This window comes from Eretmochelys imbricata, chromosome 14 (genome assembly GCF_965152235.1).
Source record: "Eretmochelys imbricata isolate rEreImb1 chromosome 14, rEreImb1.hap1, whole genome shotgun sequence".
NCBI classification, from domain to species: domain Eukaryota; kingdom Metazoa; phylum Chordata; order Testudines; family Cheloniidae; genus Eretmochelys; species Eretmochelys imbricata.
Window position 1 is genome coordinate 54199765 of NC_135585.1, and position 23363 is coordinate 54223127.

General features: G+C 56.0%; 2 protein-coding genes across 2 annotated transcripts in view; both read right to left on the reverse strand.

The window, feature by feature from the left end:
- The window catches only part of ABHD16A (abhydrolase domain containing 16A, phospholipase), a 536419-nt gene that overhangs the window by 6473 nt on the left and 506583 nt on the right, over nucleotides 1–23363 (reverse strand). The window lies entirely within an intron of this gene.
- Nucleotides 1732–7687, reverse strand: LOC144274893 (killer cell lectin-like receptor subfamily B member 1). The gene is made up of 6 exons (XM_077833983.1): nucleotides 7603–7687; nucleotides 6485–6574; nucleotides 5581–5730; nucleotides 3195–3349; nucleotides 2542–2654; nucleotides 1732–1855 (listed from the first exon to the last, which is right to left on the reverse strand). Exons 1-6 carry the CDS (start codon nucleotides 7685–7687, stop codon nucleotides 1732–1734), a joined length of 717 nt encoding a protein of 238 aa, XP_077690109.1.

Below are 23363 nucleotides of genomic sequence, written 5' to 3' on the forward strand. Positions count from 1 at the left end.
GTGGTGAGAGACCCCAGCTGAGATCAGGGCCCAGCAGTGCCGGGCGCTGCCCAGACACACAGGGAGAGTCAGTCCCTGCCCCAGCTGAGATCAGGGCCCCGTGGTGCCAGGCGCTGCCCAGACACACAGGGAGAGACAGTCCCCTGCCCCTGGCTGCTCACAAACTGGCAAGATGAAGGAAGGATCTTTACCCCATTTTACAAATGGGGAGCTGCAGCCCCGAGAAATGAAGAGACTTGCCCAAGGTCCCCCGGGGTGTGTGGCTCAGCCAGGAAGGGAACCGTAAGTCCTGGCCGGGTGCTCTAAGCACTAGTCCTCCCTTCCACACACACAGTTGTTCATCGGTCATGAGCTCAGGCTAGTTCTGCAGTCCCCACAAATAAACAGCACCCCAAGTCTCACACCTCTGCCGGGTCCCTGCACCTGTAGGGCTGATCTGCAGCCTTGACTCCTGCTAGTGATCCCGCTAATTCCAATAATGAGAGGTGGTGGGAGAAATGGGATATAGTGGGTAGAATTGCAGGGGCACAATGGGCCTGGGTTTTATCCCCCCTCTGGGGGAGGAGTGGGGTGCAGTGGGTTAGAGCAGGGAGGGCTGGGAGTCAGGTGCTCAGGGGGGAGCTGGGATCAGTAGGATCAAACCCTCTCATCTGTCCTATGCCCAAAATATCCCAGCTCCATGCAGACCCTGCCGCTCCCCAGCCCTGACCCCACCCTACTGCTGGGACATGGATCCCATGGCGGGAAGGGCAGGGGAGGGGAGTGGGTTACAGTCACTACCTTGGTTCCCAGCTGCAGACGGGCTGCCCAGCCCCATTTCACCCTCCTCGTCCTGCATCGTCCCCAGGCAGAGCGTGGGGCAGGGCTGCCCTCCTGCTGGAGTGGAAGCGTCTGCATCTCTGAGAGGGGCCCAGCTGTGAGACTGCACAGGAAACTGAGTCACTGCCCCGGACATGTGTGGGTGGCAGGGGGCCGGTCAGCCCCACTGGCCTCAGCTCCGCCCCCCTGCTCAGGAGGATGCTGGCTCAGCCGCAACAGCACTCCCAGCCAGCCACGGACGCTCCAACCCCCTGGCAGCTGCAGCTGCCCTGATACCAGGGTGAGGGGCACAGTCTGTCCAGGGGCTTAGCTAGCTCCCGTTACTCGAGCCTCCAAGCCCATCACCCACAGGGATGGCCAACGTCTGCCCCCCAGGGAGGGATCGTCGTCCCCTTTACACAGCTGCAGGGACTGTTTCATGCTTTGTCCCCAGGCAGATTGTCACACGGAGGAACTGACCCAGCAACGCTGCCTGAGTCTGCCGGGAGCCTGAGACAACTGCGCTGAGAGGGGGCAGCTGCCCCATTGTTCGTGTAGGAGTCTATCCCCAGCTCTGGGAGGGGAGTGGGGCCTAAAGAGTTAGAGCTGGGGGGATGGGTGTCAGGATTGCTGGGTTGTCTCCTAGCTCTACGCGAAGGGTGGGGGGTCTAGTGGGTTAGAGTAGAGGGACTGGGCGTCCAGGGTTGGGGGCATAATTCCTAGCTTTGCAACTGACTCTCTGGACAACCCTACCCAGGTCGATTCTGCTGTCGGTGCCTCAGTTTCCTCAGCCACATAATGGGGATGATGAGTCTGACTAAGCGCTGGGAGGTGCTTTGAAATCCTCACATGACAGGCAGTCTATAAAGTGTTAAAGATGCTTTTATTGATGAAAGGCTCCTTTCCATTATTAAAGGGCCATGGATGCCCTGCTCAGAGCGGGACGGCATCTCTCTGGCAGATCCACCGAAGTACAGAGCTGCAGGTGTCAGAACGAATCCGATTCCTGTTCACCACCCCACAGCTGTTCCCCTCAGCCGGGCCTGACACCAGGAGCCTGCGGGACAGAGGAGAGGGCCCCTGTCAGCGCGTGTGGGTCCATCACACGCAGTCGGTAGCGGCTCTTCCCTGTTCCAACGGGATCTGCAGCCATGGTCTCCTCCAGCTCTGCCCTGGGGGCTGCCCCCTCTCCCCACTGTCAGGGCCCTGGCCAGGGTCTCGAACGGCCTCTCCCTGCCCAGAGCCCAGCGACCTGCTCCCTCCTCATCCTCCCTGCTGGGCTAGACCCTGTCCATCTCCCTCCCCTGCTCCGCGTCCCCTCCCCACCCGGCTGGGCAGACGCTGCCCCCTCCTGCTCCCCTCCTGCCTCTCTGGCGGCTCTGTGTCTCCCCCTCCCCCCTGCCCCATTGTCTGGGGGATCCCCAGGGCTCTGGCCTGGCCCCTTTGCTCTTCTCCTTCCACAGCCCAACTCTGGGCCACCTCCCCCGCCCCCAGGGCTCCAGCCACCATCTCTGTGCTGGGGGATGCGCAAATCTCTCCCTGCCCCATGGCCCTGTCTGCTCCCACCCAGCCCCCCTCTCAGCCGGGCTCCCCAGCCCCCCTCCTGGGGTCTCAGCATTGTCTGACACTGAACACAGCTCCCCTGACCTCCCGACCTTCCCCCCAAAACCTCCCCAATCCCTGGCCCTGGCCCCTGCTGCCCACGGCGGGGAGGGAAAGTGTTTGACTCAAGGAATCACTCACAGGGTCTGGTTCAGCTGGGAGCCGTCCACCCAGGTCCAGGCCTTCTCCGGGGAGGAGACGGAGAGTCCGATCCAGAAATGATTTGAAACTTGTGTCAGGTCCTTTAGGAAGTCCTGCAGGGAGCGTGGGACACGCAGCTGGTGACCAGACCTGCTGTCGGCTCTTTTCTTGTGAATCCAGGTTGTCAACAACTTCAGGACCAGAACCTCTGTCTCTCTGTCTGTCCATCTATCCCTGTATACACCCATTATCCATCCCCATACATCTGTCCCCGTACACACCCATCTAGCTACCCAACTATCCCCCATATACACCCCTTTATCCATCCATCCATCCATCCATCCACCCTCTCTCTGTAGCCACCTATCCTCACACATCTCCAGCTGCACACCCCAGAAGGAGGAGGGTATCGGTGGCTTTAAACTGCCTTTGTGTGCCCCTGATCCTGAGGCTAGTGATTTAGGCTGGGATTGTCAAAGCCGCATAGGGGGTTTGGACACCCCATTATTAACAATGGGAACAGGGTGTCCAAATCCCCCAAGCAGCTTTGAAAATCCCAGCCCTACCATGTAACCTATGCACGCCCTTGGACACTGCACCCAGGGCCCAGCCCTGCAGGGGCAGCTCCAGCAGGAAGGGATCATCCCCTTTACCAGCTCCTTGGGGTCCCGGATCACCAGCAGCTGGGAGCCCCTCGCTGAGCAGTCGGCGCGGCTCTTGGTCCACATGTCACCTCCTCTGGAGACCCAGTAGCACTTGTCCCCACGCAGCTGCCAGTCCGTGGGGCAGAGTTTGCACCCGGCGCCCCCTGCAGGGAGACAGGATTCATTAATGCTCTGAGCCCTCTGGGCCTCATTCCCGGCTACTCCCTTCCTGCGACTGGGGCAGGAACGGGCTTCAAATGGGCTTGAGTCCCCTTTGTGGTCCCTGAAAACTGGGGCTGGACTGGGCCCTGCCTGGCTCCTGCTGTCAGTTAGAGCAGCCTCGGGGCTGCTCTGCCTTATCCATTGCTCCCATTTGGGCCCTGGGAAGCAGAGAACACCCACAGCGCACTGCACTCTAGCCACACTACCAATCTGGCCCCCTTTGTGGGGGTTGGGAACAGGGTGGCTGAGGGCCCTTACCCCAGCTCCACACCAGCCGGAGAGGCCCCCCCAGGACAGGGGAGATTCTCAGGGGCCAATGTACCCACTTTAAGGCCCCTTTACACTATGAGAATGGCCTAGTAGTTTCTTGGAGTAACTGGGGGGAAGGGCTGGTGTTAAACAGGGAAGAGGAGGGGAGGCTGGGACCCAGGGGTGATGGGGAATGGGAGGGGACATGGGGCCCAGATGCCAGGGAATGGGAGTGGGTGGGACCATAAGACAATCTCACTAATAAGATGTGAAACCCCCACACACACACTGAAAAAAATTGGACAGCTTTGTATTACGTTGTGTCAAGTCTCAGGGGGTCGCCGTGTTAGTCTATATCCACAGAAATAATGCAGAGTCCGGTGGCAAATTAAAGACTAACAGATTTATTTGGGCATAAGCTTTCGTGGGGAAAAACCCACTTCTTCAGATGCATGGAGTGAAAATTACAGAGGCAGGCATTATTATACTGAGACATGAAGAGAAGGGAGTTACCTCACAAGGGGAGAACCAGTGTGGACAGGGCCAATTCAATCAGGGCGGATGTGGTCCACTCCCAATAACTGATGCGGAGGTGTCAATTCCAGGAGAGGGAAAGTTGTTTTTGTAGTGAGCCAGCCACTCCCAGGCCCTATTCAAGCCCAAATTAATGGTGTTAAATTTCCAAATGAATTTTAGTTCTGCAGTTTCTCTTTGAAGTCTGTTTCTGAAGGGTTTTTGTTGCAGGATGGCTACTTTGAAATCTGTTACAGAATGTCCAGGGAGATTGAAGTGTTCTCCTGCTGGCTTTTGCATGTTACCATTCCTGATGTCCGATGTGTGTTCATTTCTTCTTTTACATAGATACTCTCCGGTTTGGCCAATGTACATGGCAGAGGGGCATAGCTGGCACATGATGGCATATATCACAGTAGATGTGCAGGTGAATGAGCCCCTGATGGTGTGGCTGACGGGGTTGGGTCCTCTGATGATGTCGCCAGAGTAGATATGGGGACAGAGTAGGCAACAGGGTTTGTTGCAGGGATTGGTTCCTGGATTAGTGTTTCTGTGATGTGGTGTGTAGTTGCTGGTGAGTATTTGTTTCAGGTTGGGGGCTGTCTGTAAGCGAGGACTGGCCTGTCTCCCAAGGTCTGTGAGAGTGGGGGATCATTTTCCAGGATAGGTTGTAGATCGTCGATGATGTGCTGGAGAGGTGTTAGCTGGGGGCTGTACGTGATGGCCAGTGATGTTCTGTTATTTTCCTTGTTGGGCCTGTCCTGTAGTAGGTGACTTCTGGGTACCCGTCTCGCTCTGTCAGTCTGTTTCCTCACTTCCCCAGGTGGGTATTGTAGTTTTAAGAACTCTTCATAAAGATCTTCTAGGTGTTTGTCTCTATCTGAGGGATTGGAGCAAATGCGGTTGTATCTTAGGGCTTGGCTCAATTGGGTTGTATCAGACAGGCCCTGATGGCATTGTCCCTGTCTACACTGGCTCTCCCCTTGTGAGGTAACTCCCTTCTCTGCGTGTGTCAGTAGAATAATGCCTGCATCTGTGATGTTCACTCCGTGCATCTGAAGAAGTGGGTTTTTTACCCACGAAAGCTGTTGCCCAAATAAATCTGTTCATCTTTAAAGTGCCACCGGACTCCTGGTTGTTTTTTTTTATTACATTGTCATTAAAATCTTCGTGGCTGTGTATTAACCTGAACGGCCAGTAGATGTCGCTGCCCCGTGCACAGTCCCAGCGGAGGACGTCCATTCACATTCCTCGCCTGGCACCCAGCGGGGCTGGTGGCTAGATCGGTGCAGCCAGCAGGGGGCGGCGTGTCCCTGCCCTGCAGGATCCCCACGGGCTGGGACGGCCGCTGGGTTTCCACTGGCCGTACCCAGGGCGGAGGGCGGCTCAGAGACACACGAGCTGGGGTTACCTGCTGGGCCGGGCTGGGCCGGGGGACACAGCTGGGATCGGAAACGCTCCAGGCGGGCGCTGCATTCTGCCGTGCTGGGGTCTCTGCTCCCAGCTCCGTCGCTCCCAGGGGCTGCCGGGGTCTGTCCCTTCTCGGACACCAAGAGGGAAACTGCAAAGCAGCGTCAGTGGGAGTGAGGGCGCCCGGTCAATGTTGTGGGAGTTGCTGGTAAAAGCACCAGCACAGAGGTCTGCAGAGACACAGGGCCTGCCCCAGAGCCTGTTCTGCCCCATCGCCACTGCCTCCCATGGGCTTGGGAGAAGCCTCAAAGGGACACGGTCTGAAAAAGTGTCCGGGATTGAAAATCACTGGGAACTAGGTGCTCAAATCCCTTGGGCTTCTTTGCAAACCCAGATCGTGTTTCCACCCATTCTCACCCTCAAAATGTCCCCCAAAACAGGCTGCATGGGGATGGCCAGACTGAATCAGACCTGGGGCCCATCTAACCCGGGAGCCCACCTCCAAGGCTGGACAGCCCCAGCTACTTCTGAGCAAGGAGCAAGACAGCCCCTAACGGACAATGATACCTTGTCCCCCAACTTAGACCCTTCCTGCCCATCACTTAGAGGCTCATTGATGCCCTGAAGCAGGAGGGTTTATAGCCCCTGCCAAAGCACTTGGGTACTTCCTGGCCCTCTGGCTGGTCTCGTTCCTCTTATATGTGTCCTGATCCTTCACTGAGCCCTGCTAAGCTCATGGTGCCAGTGAGATCCTCTGGCAGTGAGTTCCACAGGCTCATTGTGACTGAGCACCACTTTTAAATGTGCTGCCTCTCAATGTCACTGGCCGCCCCTCCCCCAGTGTCGCATCCACGCTGCCGACTGACGCACCCAGACAGATAAAGCTACAGCCCTTGGTGACTCACCACGAACCACCAGCAAGAGCAGAGCCACTGACAGAATGAGATTCCCAGCCCCTAGAGCGACCTGAAGCCAGCCAGGACACTGACGGGAACCTGTAAGGAAACACAAGCAGAGCCGGGCTGAATTAAGGCCACTCTAGATCCTGGCCTCAGGCCCAAGCTCCAGGAGTCAGGTGATTGTACCAGGGTCTCAGCTTTCATTTAGAAGAGACAGGCAGTTTTCAGCCCTCACAGAAGGGGAGAAAAGATTGAAAATGTGACCCCCAAGTGTTACTGTTACAGCAACACTGCCTGAGTTTGGAGAGAGCCTGCACCAATTGCATGCACCCTGCTCCATGAATTGCAAAAACCCCTGTTTTGAAAGCTCTGCAAACCCCACCAGATGCATCCGATGAAGTGAGCTGTAGCTCACGAAAGCTCATGCTCAAATAAATTGGTTAGTCTCTAAGGTGCCACAAGTACTCCTTTTCTTTTTGCGAATACAGACTAACACGGCTGCTCCTCTGAAACCGACCAGATATGCGCAGGAAACGAAGTCTAGTAGGTTGGAGCAGTGGGGCTGGGAGCCAGGACTCCTGGGTTCTAGCCCCTACCCTTGGAAGGGAGTGAGGGTTAATGGGTTAGAGCAGCGGGGCCTGGGGCCCAGGATGCCTGGGTTCTATCGCTGGCTCTGGGAGGGGAGTGGGGTTTAGTGGTTAGAGCAGGAGGTGTCTGGGAGCTAGGACTCCTATGTTATAGCCTCAAACCTGGCAAGGCAGTGAGGTCTAGTGGGTCAGAGTGGGGCAGGCTGGGAGCCAGGATGCCTGGGCTGTATTCCCATCTCAGGGAGGGGAATGGGGTCTAGTGGGTGTGTCCTTGTGAAAGATTTTCTCCCTTATCTGTGCCTCAGTTTCCCCCTATTGACCCATCTTTTTGGCTTCCAGAGGGGAAAGCTCCCCATGAGCGCTCTCACTCTTGCTCTGTCACTTTGTGGATCCCCCACGCTATTTACCTCTGTCCGGGGCGCTACTCCGCCCCCACCCCATGATATAACCACATAGCCAGAGTCTGCCGGCCCCTGGCCCGTCTGTGGGCCAGGACATGGGGCCCGTAGGTGGGGAGGAGGGGGTTGAAATCGCTACCTTGGTTCCCGGGTTGGGAGGGGCCTCCCGAGCCGCCCCGCTTGGGCCGCAGGTTCAATGCCGTGTAGCCCTCCTCGTCCTCCATCGTGCCCGAGTGAGAGGAGACGATGAAGGCGCGGGCAGGGGGTTGGGGGGCTGGGCTGTGAGATCGCACAGGAAGCTGAGCCGCTGGGCTGCAGTCGAGTGGTTTGAGGGGCCACGGTCAGAGGCTCTGGCCTGAATTTCCTCTCTCTGCTCTGGCAGATGTTGGCTCTGTCACGCGAAAGCTCCCAGCCAGCCCCGGACGCCCCCCGTCCTCCACTCCCTGAGGGGGATCAGCTGGTCTGACACCAGGGTGAGGGGCACAGTGTCAAAAATCTGAGCTCTAGGGTCAGAGCCTCAGTAGGTGCCGCTCAGAATCAGTCCCACTGATCGACCCCCCCAGCCCAGGATCGGGCCCAGCATGTGTGAGAGCGAGTCGATTTCCACAGTGCTCGACCCCAGCCCGGGATCGGGCCCAGCGAGTGCCTGAAAACTCGTTATAGCCAGAGGAAAACAGCTCAGAGGGCCGGGGTGAGACCGATCCCCTCTCTGGGCCTGCAGTTCCCCGCTGTGCCCCAGGTGGCAGCCAGCCGTCGGGAAGGGGAGAGCACGGGGTGTGCGGCTCTGGTGTGACCATTTGCCGGGGATCCCAGGGCCAAATGCCCCCCCCCCCCCCCCGCCGGTCGGGGGGGAGCCATGATACCTCCCTGTGTCACCAAGCAGGGGGGTGAAATGACCAGGGCCAGACTAGCCCATACACAGGCTGTGCCCCTCACCCTGGCATCAGGGCGGCTGCAGCTGCATTAGGGTGGATATACGGGGGGCGGCCATCACCGTCTGTGACCAGCCCCTGCCTGCCTGAGCCGACCTCTGCAGCAGCTGCGAGCCCCTGAGGCTGGACGCTCTGACCAGCATCCCTGCCCCCCGCGCCCCCCAGCTGCAGCTTCCTGTGTGATCGCACACCACAGCCCCTCACTGCCCTCCCCCCAGCACCTGCCCCACAACTCCTGACTGCGCCCCCCCCCCCCCACCCGCCACCTCCTCGCTCTCCGGCACAATGCAGAAACAGGAGGGCTCCCCAGCACTGAACCTGTGGGCCCAGGAGGGGCGCGTGGGTCTCCCGTCCCCAGCCCGGAACCAAGGTACCGAAATCCACCCCCCTCGCCCACAGGGGCTCCGTGTCACAGCCCAGGGGGCAGGGTGGTGGCTGCCACCCCAGGGCGGGGAACAGGGGGGAGAATCTGGACGGAGCCGGGATCGCACTGGAGATGGGCCGGACTGGGCCCGGGGAGAGGGAGCGGCTGATCCCACAGACCCCTGCCCATGGGAGTAACCTGACTCCAGATCCCCGCTGGGGGGAACTGGCCGTAGCCCCGCTGGGGTCAGTGGGGCCCGATTCCAGCTGGGGGAACTGGCCGTAGCCCCGCTGGGGTCACTGGGGCCCGATCCCCGCTGGGGGGAACTGGCCGTAGCCCCGCTGGGCTCAACGGGGCCCGATCCCCGCCGGGGGGAACTGGCTGTAGCCCTGCTGGGGGGAACTGGCCGTAGCCCCGCTGGGGTCAACGGGGCCCGATCCCCGCTGGGGGGAACTGGCCGTAGCCCCACTGGGGTCACTGGGGCCCGATCCCCGCTGGGGGGAACTGGCCGTAGCCCTGCTGGGGTCACTGGGGCCCGATCCCCGCTGGGGGGAACTGGCCGTAGCCCCGCTGGGGGGAACTGGCCGTAGCCCCGCTGGGGTCAATGGGGCCCGATCCCCGCTGGGGGGAACTGGCCGTAGCCCCGCTGGGGTCAATGGGGCCCGATCCCTGCTGGGGGGAACTGGCCGTAGCCCCACTGGGGTCAACGGGGCCCGATCCCCGCTGGGGAGAACTGGCCGTAGCCCCGCTGGGGGGAACTGGCCGTAGCCCCGCTGGGGTCAGTGGGGCCCGATCCCCGCCGGGGGGAACTGGTCGTAGCCCCGCTGGGGGGAACTGGCCGTAGCCCCGCTGGGGTCACCGCTCTGTGCGTCAGCTGACGGAACGGTGCACTGGTCTGATTTACACCAGATGAGGATCTGCCCCCCTGAGGGCAGAATCAGGCCCCGACGTTGCCAGTTAAATTTGTGCCCCCGACCCTTCTGTCCCGCAGAGTCTCCCCCGGTCCACAAGGCTCCGGGCGCGCGGCTCTGGCTGGGATCGTGCTGAGCCGGGTGGGGAAGTGCCTGGGATAGACCCCACGCCGAACTCCCTGCGGCTGGGCCCTCTGCCTAGGATCCTGCCCCTGGGACAGCTCCCGCCGGCTCCCTCAGATCGCAAACCCCGCTGCAGGCCGGGATTTTCCAGGAACACATGGGCCAGCACCCGACAGGCCAGAGCCAAAGGCAGCTGTTGTGCGTGTCTGTGTGTGGACGGGGTGTGTGGAAGAAACCCGGAGCTGGTCGCCAGCCTTGAGCCCACCTCTAGCTCTGGGGGAAGCTGAGTCACGCGGATGCAAACTCAGCTGGGGTTTGGCAGCGCAGAAGTGCCACCTAGTGGCCAGTTCGGGGACTCATGGGGCGAGAAAACAGCTTTCCAAACAGCCTGCGCAGATACCGTGAGGCCCCACCCCAGAGTTGACCCTCCAGATAGACAAAGGGTGGATTGGTATCCCCATTACACAGACGGGGAAATGGAGGCACAGAAATTCTCAGACACGGGGGCCACCTAATCCAGTGGGTTTCAACCTTTTTTCATTTGCGGACCCCTAACATTTTTTCAAATGGACGTGCAGAGCCCTGGGGAAATCTTACACATCGTCTGCGGATCCCAGGTTGAAAACCACGGACCTAATTAATCTCTGGCAGGGCTTAACATACAGATTAAGTGATTTTCCCAGGGTGACCCCGGGCAGGCTGTGGCAGAGTTGAGAATTGAACCCGGATCACTGAATGCCAGCGCTTTATGGTCCCCTTCCCGTCCTCTTTTCAGCCCAAACGACCCCAAAGTACAAGGAGCAAGGAGATCTATAGGATTCACTGCCTCCAGCCCTGAAAAGCAGCCCCCTCTGGGGTGGGTTGTGGCAGCTGTTCACTAGCCCACAGCAACGCAACGGTGAAGAGGAATCCTGTATCCGCCTGAACCTGCAGGAGGAATTTCGGGAGGCGGAAAGGAAACCCACCGGCGATTCACCCCCGCCCCCCAGCACAGCACCCCCTTGCGCCTGCCTCGCTCAGCACTGATCCAGAGGAACTTTCCGTCCAGTTAACGCTGGCTCTCCCGTTTCCTCCAGGGGACGGATCCGGGATCAGATGCTGCCCGCTTAACCGGCTGCTGCCCAGGAGCAAACGCCATTGGTTTTCTCAAGCCATGTCTCCTGCTCAGTCAGGTCCCGATTGCTCGCGATCCGGGAGCGGGGGGAGAGGGTAAAGAGCAGAATGCTGGAACTTCCCCTGGAGAGCTGGGGATTTCACCGGGTGCCAGCGAATACGAGGGCTGGTGGCGTTTCCCCAGTGTGGCGCTAGGGGGCGCTGTGCTGCAGGGAGCGGGGTGGGGACGCAGTAGGGGAGTGCTCCCCCGCACAGTCCGTGTGGCTCCAGGGCAGCACTAGGGGGCGCTGTGCTGCAGGGAGCGGGGTGGGGACCCAGTAGGGGAGTGCTCCCCCGCACAGTCCGTGTGGCTCCAGGGCAGCACTAGGGGGCGCTGTGCTGCAGGGAGCGGGGTGGGGACCCAGTAGGGGAGTGCTCCCCCGCACAGTCCGTGTGGCTCCAGGGCAGCACTAGGGGGCGCTGTGCTGCAGGGAGCGGGGTGGGGACCCAGTAGGGGAGTGCTCCCCCGCACAGTCCGTGTGGCTCCAGGGCAGCACTAGGGGGCGCTGTGCTGCAGGGAGCGGGGTGGGGACCCAGTAGGGGAGTGCTCCCCCGCACAGTCCGTGTGGCTCCAGGGCAGCACTAGGGGGCGCTGTGCTGCAGGGAGCGGGGTGGGGACCCAGTAGGGGAGTGCTCCCCCGCACAGTCCGTGTGGCTCCAGGGCAGCACTAGGGGGCGCTGTGCTGCAGGGAGCGGGGTGGGGACCCAGTAGGGGAGTGCTCCCCCGCACAGTCCGTGTGGCTCCAGGGCAGCACTAGGGGGCGCTGTGCTGCAGGGAGCGGGGTGGGGACCCAGTAGGGGAGTGCTCCCCCGCACAGTCCGTGTGGCTCCAGGGCAGCACTAGGGGGCGCTGTGCTGCAGGGAGCAGGGCAGGGGGCTCAGTCGAGGGTGCTCACCCCTCATAGTCAGCACTGGCCCAGTGCCCCAGTGTGGGGCCAGGGGGCGCTGTGCTGCAGGGAACAGGGGGTGGGGAGGGGCTCCCCCTTGCACTCAGTGCTTGCTCCACTGCCCCAGTGCAGCACTAGGGGGCGCTGTTCTACAAGGATCGGGGCGGTGGAGCTCAGTAGGGGGCGCTCTCCCCTCGCACTCAATGCAGGTCCCAATGCCCGATCTCTGGAGATTGAGGGCTGGATTATAGCCGGGGAAAGGCTCTGGTGTGTCTACAAACCGGTGTGTCTACACACAAGTACTGATGGCTCGTCCCGATTTTACTGGCATCGCTCTGCTGCTACAACTCCCCACACAGATGGATACGCTGATCCCGACGTAAGAGCGACTTGTTATGATTTAGCTCCGACTCGGGGTCCTGACCCAAAAGGGGGTCACAAGGCTACTGTAGCCGGGTCGTGAGAGTTACCACACATCATACATCTGGGTTTTCCCGGATACAGCCTCTTTTTTGCTCCTCTGATCTCCCTCCAGGTGGACAAATGTCCGTGATTTGGTATTGCCACCCTTACTTCTGCGCTGCCTTCAGAGCTGGGCGGCCGGAGAGCGGTGGCTGCCGGCCGGGCGCCCGGCAGGGCCGCCACCAGCTCTCACGCTTTGTGTGGGTGGCTGGGGGAGTCGTCACAGCGGGGAAAAAATTTCTCCTGCTACAGGCCACAGCTGTGGGCTGTTAAAGAGGAATCGGGCTCGGGCTGACACCTGCCCTGGCGACATCAACTGGATTTGCCAGAAAGAAGCCGTGCAGCTCTAACCCCTGCCGTGAATGCTCTGTGCTTGCGTATGAGTCCGGTCCTGGGCTGACAAGGAGCCGAGGGTGACCGTCACAAACTGAATTCGGGTCCACAGTGCGGCGCAAAAGGCGAACGGCGTTCTGAAGGCCAGAGGACAGCAACAAAAGCGATTGACGGTTTAGAAAACCTGACCTAGGAGGAAAGGTTAAAAATGACCATGTTTGGTCTACAGAAGGGAGGCTGGTAAATATGTTAAGGGCTGTTATACAGAGGACGGGGATCAATCGTTCTCCAGGGCCACTGAAGGCAGGACAAGAAGCAATGGGCTTAATCTGCAGCAAGGGAGATTCAGGTTCGACATTAGGAAAAACTTTCTAATTCTAAGGACAATTAATCTCTGGACCAGGCTCCAAGGGAGGCTGTGGAATCCCCCTCACTGGAGATTTTTAAAAGCAGGTCAGACAAACTCCCATCGGGGACTGTCTAGGTTTACTTGCTCCTGCCTCAGCGAGAGGGGGCTGGATTTGATGACTTCTCGAGGTCCCGTCCTTTAATCATTCTCGCGGCTCTTCTCTGACCCCCATCTCTGATTTATCAACATCCTCCTTGACCTGCGGGTACTACAACTGGACACAGGACAACAGCAGCGGTCACAACAGTGCCAAATACAGAGGTCTAGTGTCCTAGAGCAGTGGTTTTCAAGCTGTGATCCGTGGACCCTGGGGGTCTGCAGGCTATGTCTAAGATTTCCAAGGGGTCCGCACCTTGAAATTTTGTAGGGGTCCACCAATGTACAAAAGTTTGCAAACCACTGTCCTAGAGCACTGGGGCTGTTTGCAAGTCTATGAGTGTGCTGGTACAAGGGGTGGGGAGAGAATCTGGGATCAGGTCCCTCATATGCTGTGCCAAGGGGGTGTGAAACATAGTACCAACAGGGTCGAAGCATATTTATTCTCAGTTTGCACTATTATAAATGACTGCAGCAGGGAGGGGGCACAAATGAATCAGGTGCTAAGGGGGGTCTTAAGCTAGGAGGGAGACACCCCTGAGGGGGAGAGTGGAGCAGCTGGAAGAATTTGGGGGGCCAGATTAAAGGGGGTTATATGAACATGGGCTTCTCCAGCCTACTAACTACTAAGTTCTTGGCCTCTGTGATTTCTTGTGACAGTGAGTTCCGCAGTCTCATGACATGTTATATGTACAGATATTTCCTTTGATCCAGTTTGAATGTACTTATGAGTTTCATTGACTGTCCTCTGGTTCTTGGGACAGAGGGAATAATTCCCGACCTCCCTTCTCCATCCCATTCGTTAGACTTTTATCCTGTCCCCCAGTATCCATCTCCTCTCTAAGAGAGCAATCCCAGTCAGTTCAATCTCTCTTTGCGGGACAGTTTTTGTAGGCCACTGATTGTTCTTTCTGCCTGTTTGTTAGAAAAGGGCTGTCATTTTCACGTAGCGACACACAATGGCCGTATGGTAGTGCCTCACTGATGAAAATGCCACAGACTCTGAATATCTGATCTCAGAGACCCCAGCATAAATCCGGAGTGACCCCCCTGCAGTCAATGGAGTCGGGGCTGGATGCTGATCTCAGTGACTCCAGTATAAACCTGGAGTGACTCTCCGCCCCCTCAGAAAATTAAAGGAATCATGGCTGGATTCTGATCTCCGTGACGCTGGTGTAAAATACAGAGTGACCGCTCTGAAGGTCCACCCGTTTACACCGCTTGGGAATCTAGTCCACTGATTCCAATTTGCGACAGCTGATTCACACCAGCTGGGGATCCAGCCCCGCTAGGAGCTACAGCCTATTGACGCCAGCTGGGGGTGTGGTCTGAGGGGACTGGAACTTGCCCATCTCGCCACCACCCTGTGTGCTCGCTGACTGCCCTGACCGATTACGCAGGACCAGCTGCTCAGCGTGTGACTGAGGTTTGAGGTTGGCCTGGTTGACACCCTCAGTCACAAGACGAGGCATTTCGAGGAGGGCACTGGTGTTTCTGGGAACCCAAACCTCTTTCCTTCGGGGCTCTTTGTGCACTGAGATCGCCCCTGCCTGCCTCCAGCAGCCACCACAAGCTGCTTGGCCCAGGATCCTCAAAGAATTCAGGATCGGGACCCCTGTGCTGCCCAGCCCTGCAACAACCCATTCCCACCCCGATCTGAAACGGGTTTAGAGGCGGGTCGGACCCGGATATGGAGAAGGAGACTGCTCGGCTCTTTCCCTTCCCTCACTGCCAATGTAGGTTTGAGCCCAACCCGCTCCCCCCAGGAATGGTGGGGAGTCCTGATCCTGTGTCACCGCTGATATTTCTGCACTGTTGCTGCTGCATTTCCCCGTAGTCACGTTGACACTGTGCCTGGAAACCGTAGCTTCACCAGGAACTCGCACTGCCAAGCCACCGAGCGCTGCAAAGCTTGTGGGGAGGAAGAGAGAAAGGAGATCAAAGAGCCTCATGGCCACAGGCGCTCAGGGCTGCATCCTCCTTCTAGCCATCTGCAGAGACTTTGCTGAGTCAAAATTCAGACCACCACGTAGCTCCAGGACACGCCACTCAGACCAGGCGGGCATGTCATCCACTCTCCTCTGGCCAGTGACAAACTCCTCCGGAGGATGGGTCAAGGAATCCTGCAGCGATTGGCTAACCTGCCCCCAGGGGAAAATTTCTTCCTGACCACAATATTAAAGAGGTTGAGTTCTGCCCTGAAGCATGAGAGTTATTTAATATTTAATATATATTTTAATGTATTTAACAGTGGGCTCTTCAATCAAGCAGAGAAAGCTCTAACACGATCCAGTGACTGGAAGTTGAAGCTAGACAAATTCAGGCTGGAAATAAGGTGTAAATTTTTAATGGTGAGAGTAATTAACCATTGGAACAATTTATCAAGGGTTGTGGTGGATTCTCCGTCACTGACCATTTGAAAATGAAGACTGGATGTTTTTCTATAAGATCTGCTCATTTGGGCAAGTTCTCTGGCCAGTGTTATCCAGGAAGTCAGATTAGATTATCATAATGGTCCCTTCCGGCCTTAGAATCTGTGAATGCGGAGATAGACTGTGGAACTCTCTGCCACAAGATCTCACTGGGGCCACAAGTTAGCAGTGTTTAGAGGAGGATCACACCTTGATTTGGAGAATGAGACTCTCCAGAGTTATAACAGGAAGGGGTTCACAATCGCTGTGGTTGGCAGGGCTATAAACTTTCCTGCATCTGGGCAGAAACCAACCTGTGACCACGAGGTGTCAGGTTACCAGTCCATAACCCACAGCCACTGAGTTCGACTCACAGTCCCTGGCTTTTCTTCGCACTCACCCTCCCTCTTCCCCTCCTTCCTTCCACTCTCTCTCTGCCTGCCCCAGCTCTGAGGACGAGAAACTGGTGTTTCCTCTATGCTGCATCCAGCGAGGGCTCACGTGGCGGGTGGCGGTTTGCGTTTCACGCATGCATTTCCCCTTTCCCAGCTGGGCAGACTGACAACCCCACTGAGTCAGCCCCCGGCACCCCATGCGCACCCAACTCAGCCAGCCCCGGAGCGGATTGTCCCCTGTTACCCAATTTCTAGAGCCTGAAACGCCCCCAGTCATGGGGTTCCCTTAGGGGGAGGATTTCCCAAGAATCCGCCCCCTCTCTGTCTCCTCCACTTCCCAGCCCTGGGGTCTCCCCCAGCCCTTTGCCCTCTGGCTCGGGGCCTTCAGCCCATCAACCCAGCTAGGAGATCTCTGGCCGTGTGCCACCAGTGGGAGCCTTGGATCAGACCCTTGGTTTGCAGATCTGAGCTAAGACAGCCTCAATCCCTGCCCACCCCCCACCCCACCCCCAGCCGCCTGCCCCTGGGAGCCAGGTCAGTGCAAGGCAGACCCACTACCCGGCTGCTCAGAGCTCTGACGGAGCCCCGGGGCTCGGCAGTTCCTGGATCTCTCAGTGGAGGAGAGGGGAGACCCTGTGTGTGAGGGGAGGCTACAAAGGGGGAGCCTGATCCTAATTCCGAGGGAGCTTAGGGGGAGGGGGGTGCATCCCCACACCCCAATCTCTTGGGGAGGGGAATTCTGCATGCTGCCTGATTTGGGGTTGGAGGGTGCAAGTTGGGGGCTTATTCTCAATGCTGGGATCTCAGTCCATTTACACCCCAATCCCATGGGGAAGGCATTGAAGCAGGGTGACCTCCCTGAGTCTGTGTTTGGGGGGACTACCCCAGATTGGGCCCCCATCTCAGCTCTGCAGGGTTTCCTGCATGTCTGTGTCTGGGGGGCACCTCCCCATTGAGATGCTGTGTCCAGAGTGCACCCTGATAAATGCTAGGGAGCTGGCTGAACCCCTAATTGTGGGGGGTAGCTTTCCTGGGGTGCATCACCCCTTGACGGCAGGATGGAGGCTCTGTGGAGTTCAGGGTAGGGAAGCCATCCAGATGTTGGCACCCCAGAGCTGGCTGCAAGAGATGAAACCAAATTTCATCCCAAAATTCCAAACTGATTTCATCTCGCAGAGTTCCAACTGAGCTAATTGTTGGGGATTTTATTTTTAATTTGAAAAAAATATATAAATTGTTAAGGAAAAGTTAGCACATGTGATTCATGTTGGTTTGGGGCCCACCATTGTTTAAATGCCAGCACATCATACACCAGGAGGAGTGATCCTTAGATACTGAATCCCTGTGAAAATCCTCCTCCTTGTCTCCAGCCTGCCTTGACTCCCAGTATCTGGTTTTTGTCAGTCTCTAACTCCCTGTCTCTTGGCCTTGATGTGAGGCCTCCCATCCTGATAATAAAAGTTATTGATGCATGGCTTTAGGACCATGCTGTGTAATTAACATACTGGTATAGCACGAGGAATGCACCAAGCAGGGATAGGTGGTAGATAAGACAAGGGTTTGTTTATTGGCTAAGGTTTCCGATGCACGAGGGCAACATGCTTTGCTAAAAGGTATATAACCTTTGTATAATCTGCATTCAGGGTCCCCTCCTGGCTAGCAGGGGGGCACCACGCTCGAGCGTAATAAACTTAGTGTCTTTTGGGAACTCTGCAGTAGTGGACTTTGTTTCTGTGCCTCAGCCTAGATTCGAACTGTGCGTGACCTATCAGGTATAATTCGCAACACTGGTGTGCGTGTCCTACCAGGTGTAATTCGTAGCACTTGTGTGCGTGTCCTACCAGGTGTAATTCGTAACAAATCAAAGGGTTTCTTCCATGTATGCAAAATGTGCCCATTTCAAAAGTGGCAGAAAGAAGGAAATACAATTTCCAGCCATTTCTTAAATGGGAAAAAGGCAAAGGAAATAAAGAAAAGGAAGGACAAAAAAAACCCCACAAAAAAGTAGGAAAAGCCAAAATAATCTCCAGAAAGGTAAGAACAGGAAAAAGAAAAGAAAGAAAGAAAGAAAGAAAGAAAGAAAGAAAGAAAGAAAGAAAGAAAGAAAGAAAGAAAGAAAGAAAGAACCCGAAAAATATAATCTGATGCCAGCAAAATAATAATCATAAAATGAAGAACTCAGAAACTTGGGGGTGCAAAAGGAAAAGAAACAAACAAAACCCTTGAAAATATGAAAAAAAGGTTGAAAAAAAATTGGAAAAACTCAGAAATCTGAAAAAAATAGAAAAGCCCTGAAACTTGAGAAAATTGAAGAATGGAAGGGGGGAAAAAAGACCAGCCTGAAAACATAAACAAACAAACGAGTGAAAAAAACAAACCAAGCCACCCCCAGTTAATCTGCACAAAACTAAAACTGAGAAACCAAGACAGCCAGACTTTACTACGTTTCCTGTGTTGACTGCCCGGGCTTTTTGCATCATGCAGACAGACCCTGGTTATTGTGGGTGTTACAGAGCAAATGAGACCTCATCCCCAGCTGAGATCAGGGCCCCATTGTGCCAGGTGCTGCACAGACACAGGGAGAGACAGTCCCTGCCCCAGCTGAGATCAGGGCCCCGTTGTGCCGGGCACTGCCCAGACACCCAGCGAGAGACAAGCCCTGCCCCAGCTGAGATCAGGGCCCCGTTGTGCCAGGCAGGCCTGGAGACTGACGTGTGGAATTAATGAAGCTATGCCCTTGGCCTCACTGAAATCTTGTGGCAGAGAGTTCCGCAGGCTACCTGCATGCTTTGAGAGGAAATATTATTTCCTTTGATCTGGTTTCAAGTGCCCTCCTTTCAACACCATCAACTTTCCCCTGGTTCTTGTACCCTGAGACAAGGTGAATCTCACAGAACCCTACTGACCTCCCCTAACCCCACCCATTGTTTTGGGACCCTCTGTCATGGTATTTGCTATGATTAAACGGCCCGTGGCTAGCAGAAATCTTCTCCCCATGTTGGGTCTTATAGACTGTGATCAAGCTACCTGTTATCCAGGCTGTGGGTGAGCTAAACAGATCAAGCGCCAGAAGGCAGCTCTCCCAGACCTCAAGTCCTTTGCGCGGCTCTTATCTGAGCCCTTTCCAACTTAGCAAGAGCCTGTGTGAATGATGGACGCCAGAGAGTCTCCAGTAAGGATCTCCCCAAGGCTGTATACACTGGATCTTGGGGTACCCACCTGGTTAACCCCTGCCTCCAGTGAGAGGGAGTCTTGCTTACAGGAACTGGTGGTCAGTTCCCTAACCCCACCAGCCTTTCAGCCTCGCAAACCCTCTGCTCCGGGCTAGGCCAGCCCTGGCTTTGCCTTGGAGGTAACAACAGCTACACCCCAACCCCTGTGTCCCTTTGAAGCGCGCCCCTGTGATATCCAGCCCTGACACCAGGTCCTCACAGAAATCCCAGATCCTCTGCCCCCAAAGCAGCAATGTGCCCCAGTTTGCCTGCTTCACCCTAGCCCGCCGGTCCTGTGAACCACGCAGCCCGAGCGGTGAAACCCACAAAGGTTTATTTCAGAAGGAACATTTCTGCCACCAACTTTCCAAAGTGTCTTTCATTAGTGCAACAGCATCAGCAGAGGAGAAGGAGGGTGCCCCTGTGCTAGACTCTCCCATAGCCCTTAGGGCGCTCCCCTGCAAGGTAGCAGATCCAGGGGTGCCGGAACCGGGGGGCCAGGGGATCGCCTGTTGGTTCCCTAACCTCACCAGCCTTTCAGCTTCTCAAGCCCCCTCCTCCGGGCTAGGCCAGTCCTGTCTCTGGCTTGCAAGTTAACAATAGGTGGACCCCAGTCTCCGCACCCCTTTGCTGCGCTCCCCTGTGACATCCAGCCCTGACACTGGCTACTCACAGAGATCTGCCCCCGAAGGAGCAGCGTGCCCCCTCACTTTATGTCACCGCTCCCATAAACCACACCACGACTCACAAGCGGGTTTGTTTCAGGAAGGATGGCGATTCCACTAGAAACAAGAGAGCGTGATGGAAACATGTGGTTACCACACAAAACCAAAACCACAACACGCAAACCAGGGCCTGCACTAACCTCTAGTTCCCTTCCCCAGCTAAGAAGAAAGGAGAGTCCCCTCCTCCCCGAAGTTCAGTTTATCGCAGAGTTAACTGGCTTCACAGGAACCACGATCCGATTCTGCCCAAAACACCCCCGTTCATCATGGCACCTCCATGGGTGGGTTCAAAGCATCCTCTGTGTTATGCTGAAACAGTCTTTTGGCTTCATCCATAGAGCTGGTGATCCCCGGGATGCTGCAATGTTCCTTTTATACCTCCACGTGGTGTGTATTGTTGGCCATTGCCTTTGATGGTGTTCCCTTGACTGTTCAAGATCGGGGCAAAGGCAGCCAACTGAGCCTGAGATGACATCGCCGGCTAGCCAGGGATGGGTGGCAACTAGCCCCCTGCACTAACAAGCCCTGTAGACACCTTCTAAACTGAAGACCAGTTACAATGTTCCTTAAAAGCTACCTGTGCGCACATCACTCTATGATCCTGAACACGGCTAATTTCAGTAGAGACCTTATACGTTACACTTGATGGACAAACACCCGGTGAGCAAGGCATTTGATGGAGTGAGTTTGTCGGGTCTGAGACGAGCATTGCTTGCTTTGCCAAGAGGCCTTTGTGTCACTGACACCACCTCCCTACGCCTGCTCTTAGCCACAACGTCGCGGACTGAAGTGCAGACGTAAGAGGTTGGGATGAGATCTAAAACCCACATGCTTCAGGGCATCGCTCAAGCGCTTTCATACAGCGGTCAGGAAGAAATGTTCCCTGGGGGCAGTGTCATGGAGGTCACTCACGTTCGGGTCCCTCCTGCTGGCCTCTCTGGGGATTAGCTCTTGCCAGACCTGAGGCTCCCTTCTGACACTCGTCCGCACACCCAGCCACCTCTCCCTGCGACTCAGGGTTCTTGTTCTTCACGGCTTGGCCCTCTGACTAGGTCACTATAGTCCTCACCTTCTGGCATCCCAACTTCCCACTGGACAACTGTCCTAGACAGCCTTCTGCCCCACTGCCTGGTCTGTGCCACTTCCCCCGTGGCTGGTAGGGGAACCTGGGCCCACCCTTTACGCCAAGTTCCAGTCCAGGGACCTTACAGCCAGCAGCCAAGGTCTGCACAGCCCCTTACCTTGTTACGGTTTCCCCAGGCTGCTTCCTACTTTGCCTCTATCAGGCTCTTTCTCCACCCTCCTCTGGGTATGTCCTTCCCTCAGGGCCAGGACCCCAGGGCTTCTCTTCTCCCCCTGGTTCCTCGTCTCCCAGTCCACGGCTGGAGAATCACTCAAGGCAGCTCCTTCTGCCGCCAGCTTCCTGGCTCTGCCATAGCCCTGCCTGTTCCTTCTCAGCTGGGCTCTATTCCCAAATCAGGGGTTGCTTATCCTGCCTCATTCCCTCTCAAGTTAATCAGCCCCCTTCTCAGCCTCCTTTACCCCATCCCAGTGGGTCTGGGGTGAACATCCCGTCATGGGCAAGTTATCTAGTCACTGCGTGGTGCCTTGAGCAACGCTGAGGGCCTTTGTGGTTTCTGGGATGTTTGATCTCCTTCTTCCCCACCAGGTTTGCAGTGCGTGGTGGTTTTGCAGCACCGGCTCATTGCAGAACTGCGGTTTGCGAGCTAAGCAGCAACATGACGAAGGGGAAAATCCGCCGCGGGGAGCATAAATAGCTCAGCTCCCACTGCAGGGCCTGGACCCAGAATTGTGCCAGCAGGCCGAGGGTTGAGATCAAGCCTGATCGCTGAGCAGGTGAGTAGCTACGTGGAGGAGGCTGGATGTCTTTGGAGATCAGCTGCCTTCCCACTTGTTCCACTGCTAGGTCCTGCTTGGAGCGTCCCCATGCAGAATCCAGGGAGGTTGTTGTCCCCGCTCTCAGGGATTAACTGTATCCACCTTCCCCATCTGGGGATGGCAGGGAAGAGTCCAATTCCCAGGTACGCCGGGTTCATCTCTCTGGTACACATCCAAGGCATTGCTTTGATGAGGGTGTCTCTCAACTCCTGGCTGCCTGTATTTCCTCCCTGACGTCAGGGATGGCTTTCTGTGCAAAGTCTCCCCCTTCCCCCCCAACCCCCACCCCGATTCTAGAAAAGCAGCTTTGTCAGGAAACCTTGCTCCGATGCCTGATTTGAGTCCGAAGGTACCTTGATTCTGGATAGTACAGCTTCAAAAATTGAGCTGGTCAATTTCTTTGCGACGGGAGCATTCGGTTGAAAAATACAGTGCCCGATTTCATCAGCGTCCGATTGTTTTGTGGGAACACACTGATTTTGATGGCCTTTTCCACGGGAACAAGTCAAAATGTTTCATTTCAATGTTAGCGAGACAAGGTGGGTGAGCTCATCTCTTTTATTGGACCAACTTCTAGGGCAGACATGGCTACCACAGCATTCCAGCGTTATCTCTTTATTTGGACACGTGTATGATAGCAAAATATTCATTTGCATGTTATTATACTTTAGATATTCTATTTAATATTATATATAATCTAGTTACTAATAAGTAGAATAGAAAGATCAGAAGATAAAGACAAAATGAGGCTTGACAGCAGCTTTCATAGAATCATAGAATATCAGGGTTGGAGGGGACCTCAGGAGGTCATCTAGTCCAACCCCCTGCTCAAAGCAGGACCAATCCCCAATTTTTGCCCCAGATCCCTAAATGGCCTCCTCAAGGATTGAACTCACAACCCTGGGTTTAGCAGGCCAATGCTCAAACCACAGAGCTATCCCTCCCCCCAAAATAAAACATCTTGACTAGAGCTGGTGAAATTTCTGGGCAAAATATTTTTCTGGTGGACAAAGCAGCTTCGGTGACCCCAAAACATTTAAGGGATTTGTGTCTATTTGGCTAAATTGTAAGAAAGCGGGGGGAGAAAAACCTTCACATTGTTTGAAAAACATCCAAATGTCTCAGTTGGAGATTTTTTAAATGAAAATTTTTGGTTGCTGGTTTCTTTGGGTTGAAATAACTTTTCATTTAGAAACTCCCTGTGGCTTTGTTTTGAAAAACCCACCCCTTTAAAAAGCCCCCAAACTGGAACGAAACATTTCGCTTCTGGTCAACCCTAATGTTCCGCTTGCCTCCAAATAATTAGCACGGCGCTTAGTGACTTGATGATGTGCCAGAAATTTTACAAACTGCATTTTTTCATTCAGCCCAAAATAAATCCCCCCTCCCCACAATTGTCGGCAAACCAGGGGCGGGGGTGGGGGAGAAATCATTATTTGCCCTGGTCTACTTTTGACCCTTTTGAAACAAAATAATTCGGTGGCCCCGAGCTGAAATAGCTCGGCATTTTCATTTTGCGGGGAAGTTTGGCTTTTTGTTCCAATTCAGAACAATTCCCCCACCCCGCAAAATGTTAGGATTTCCCGTGG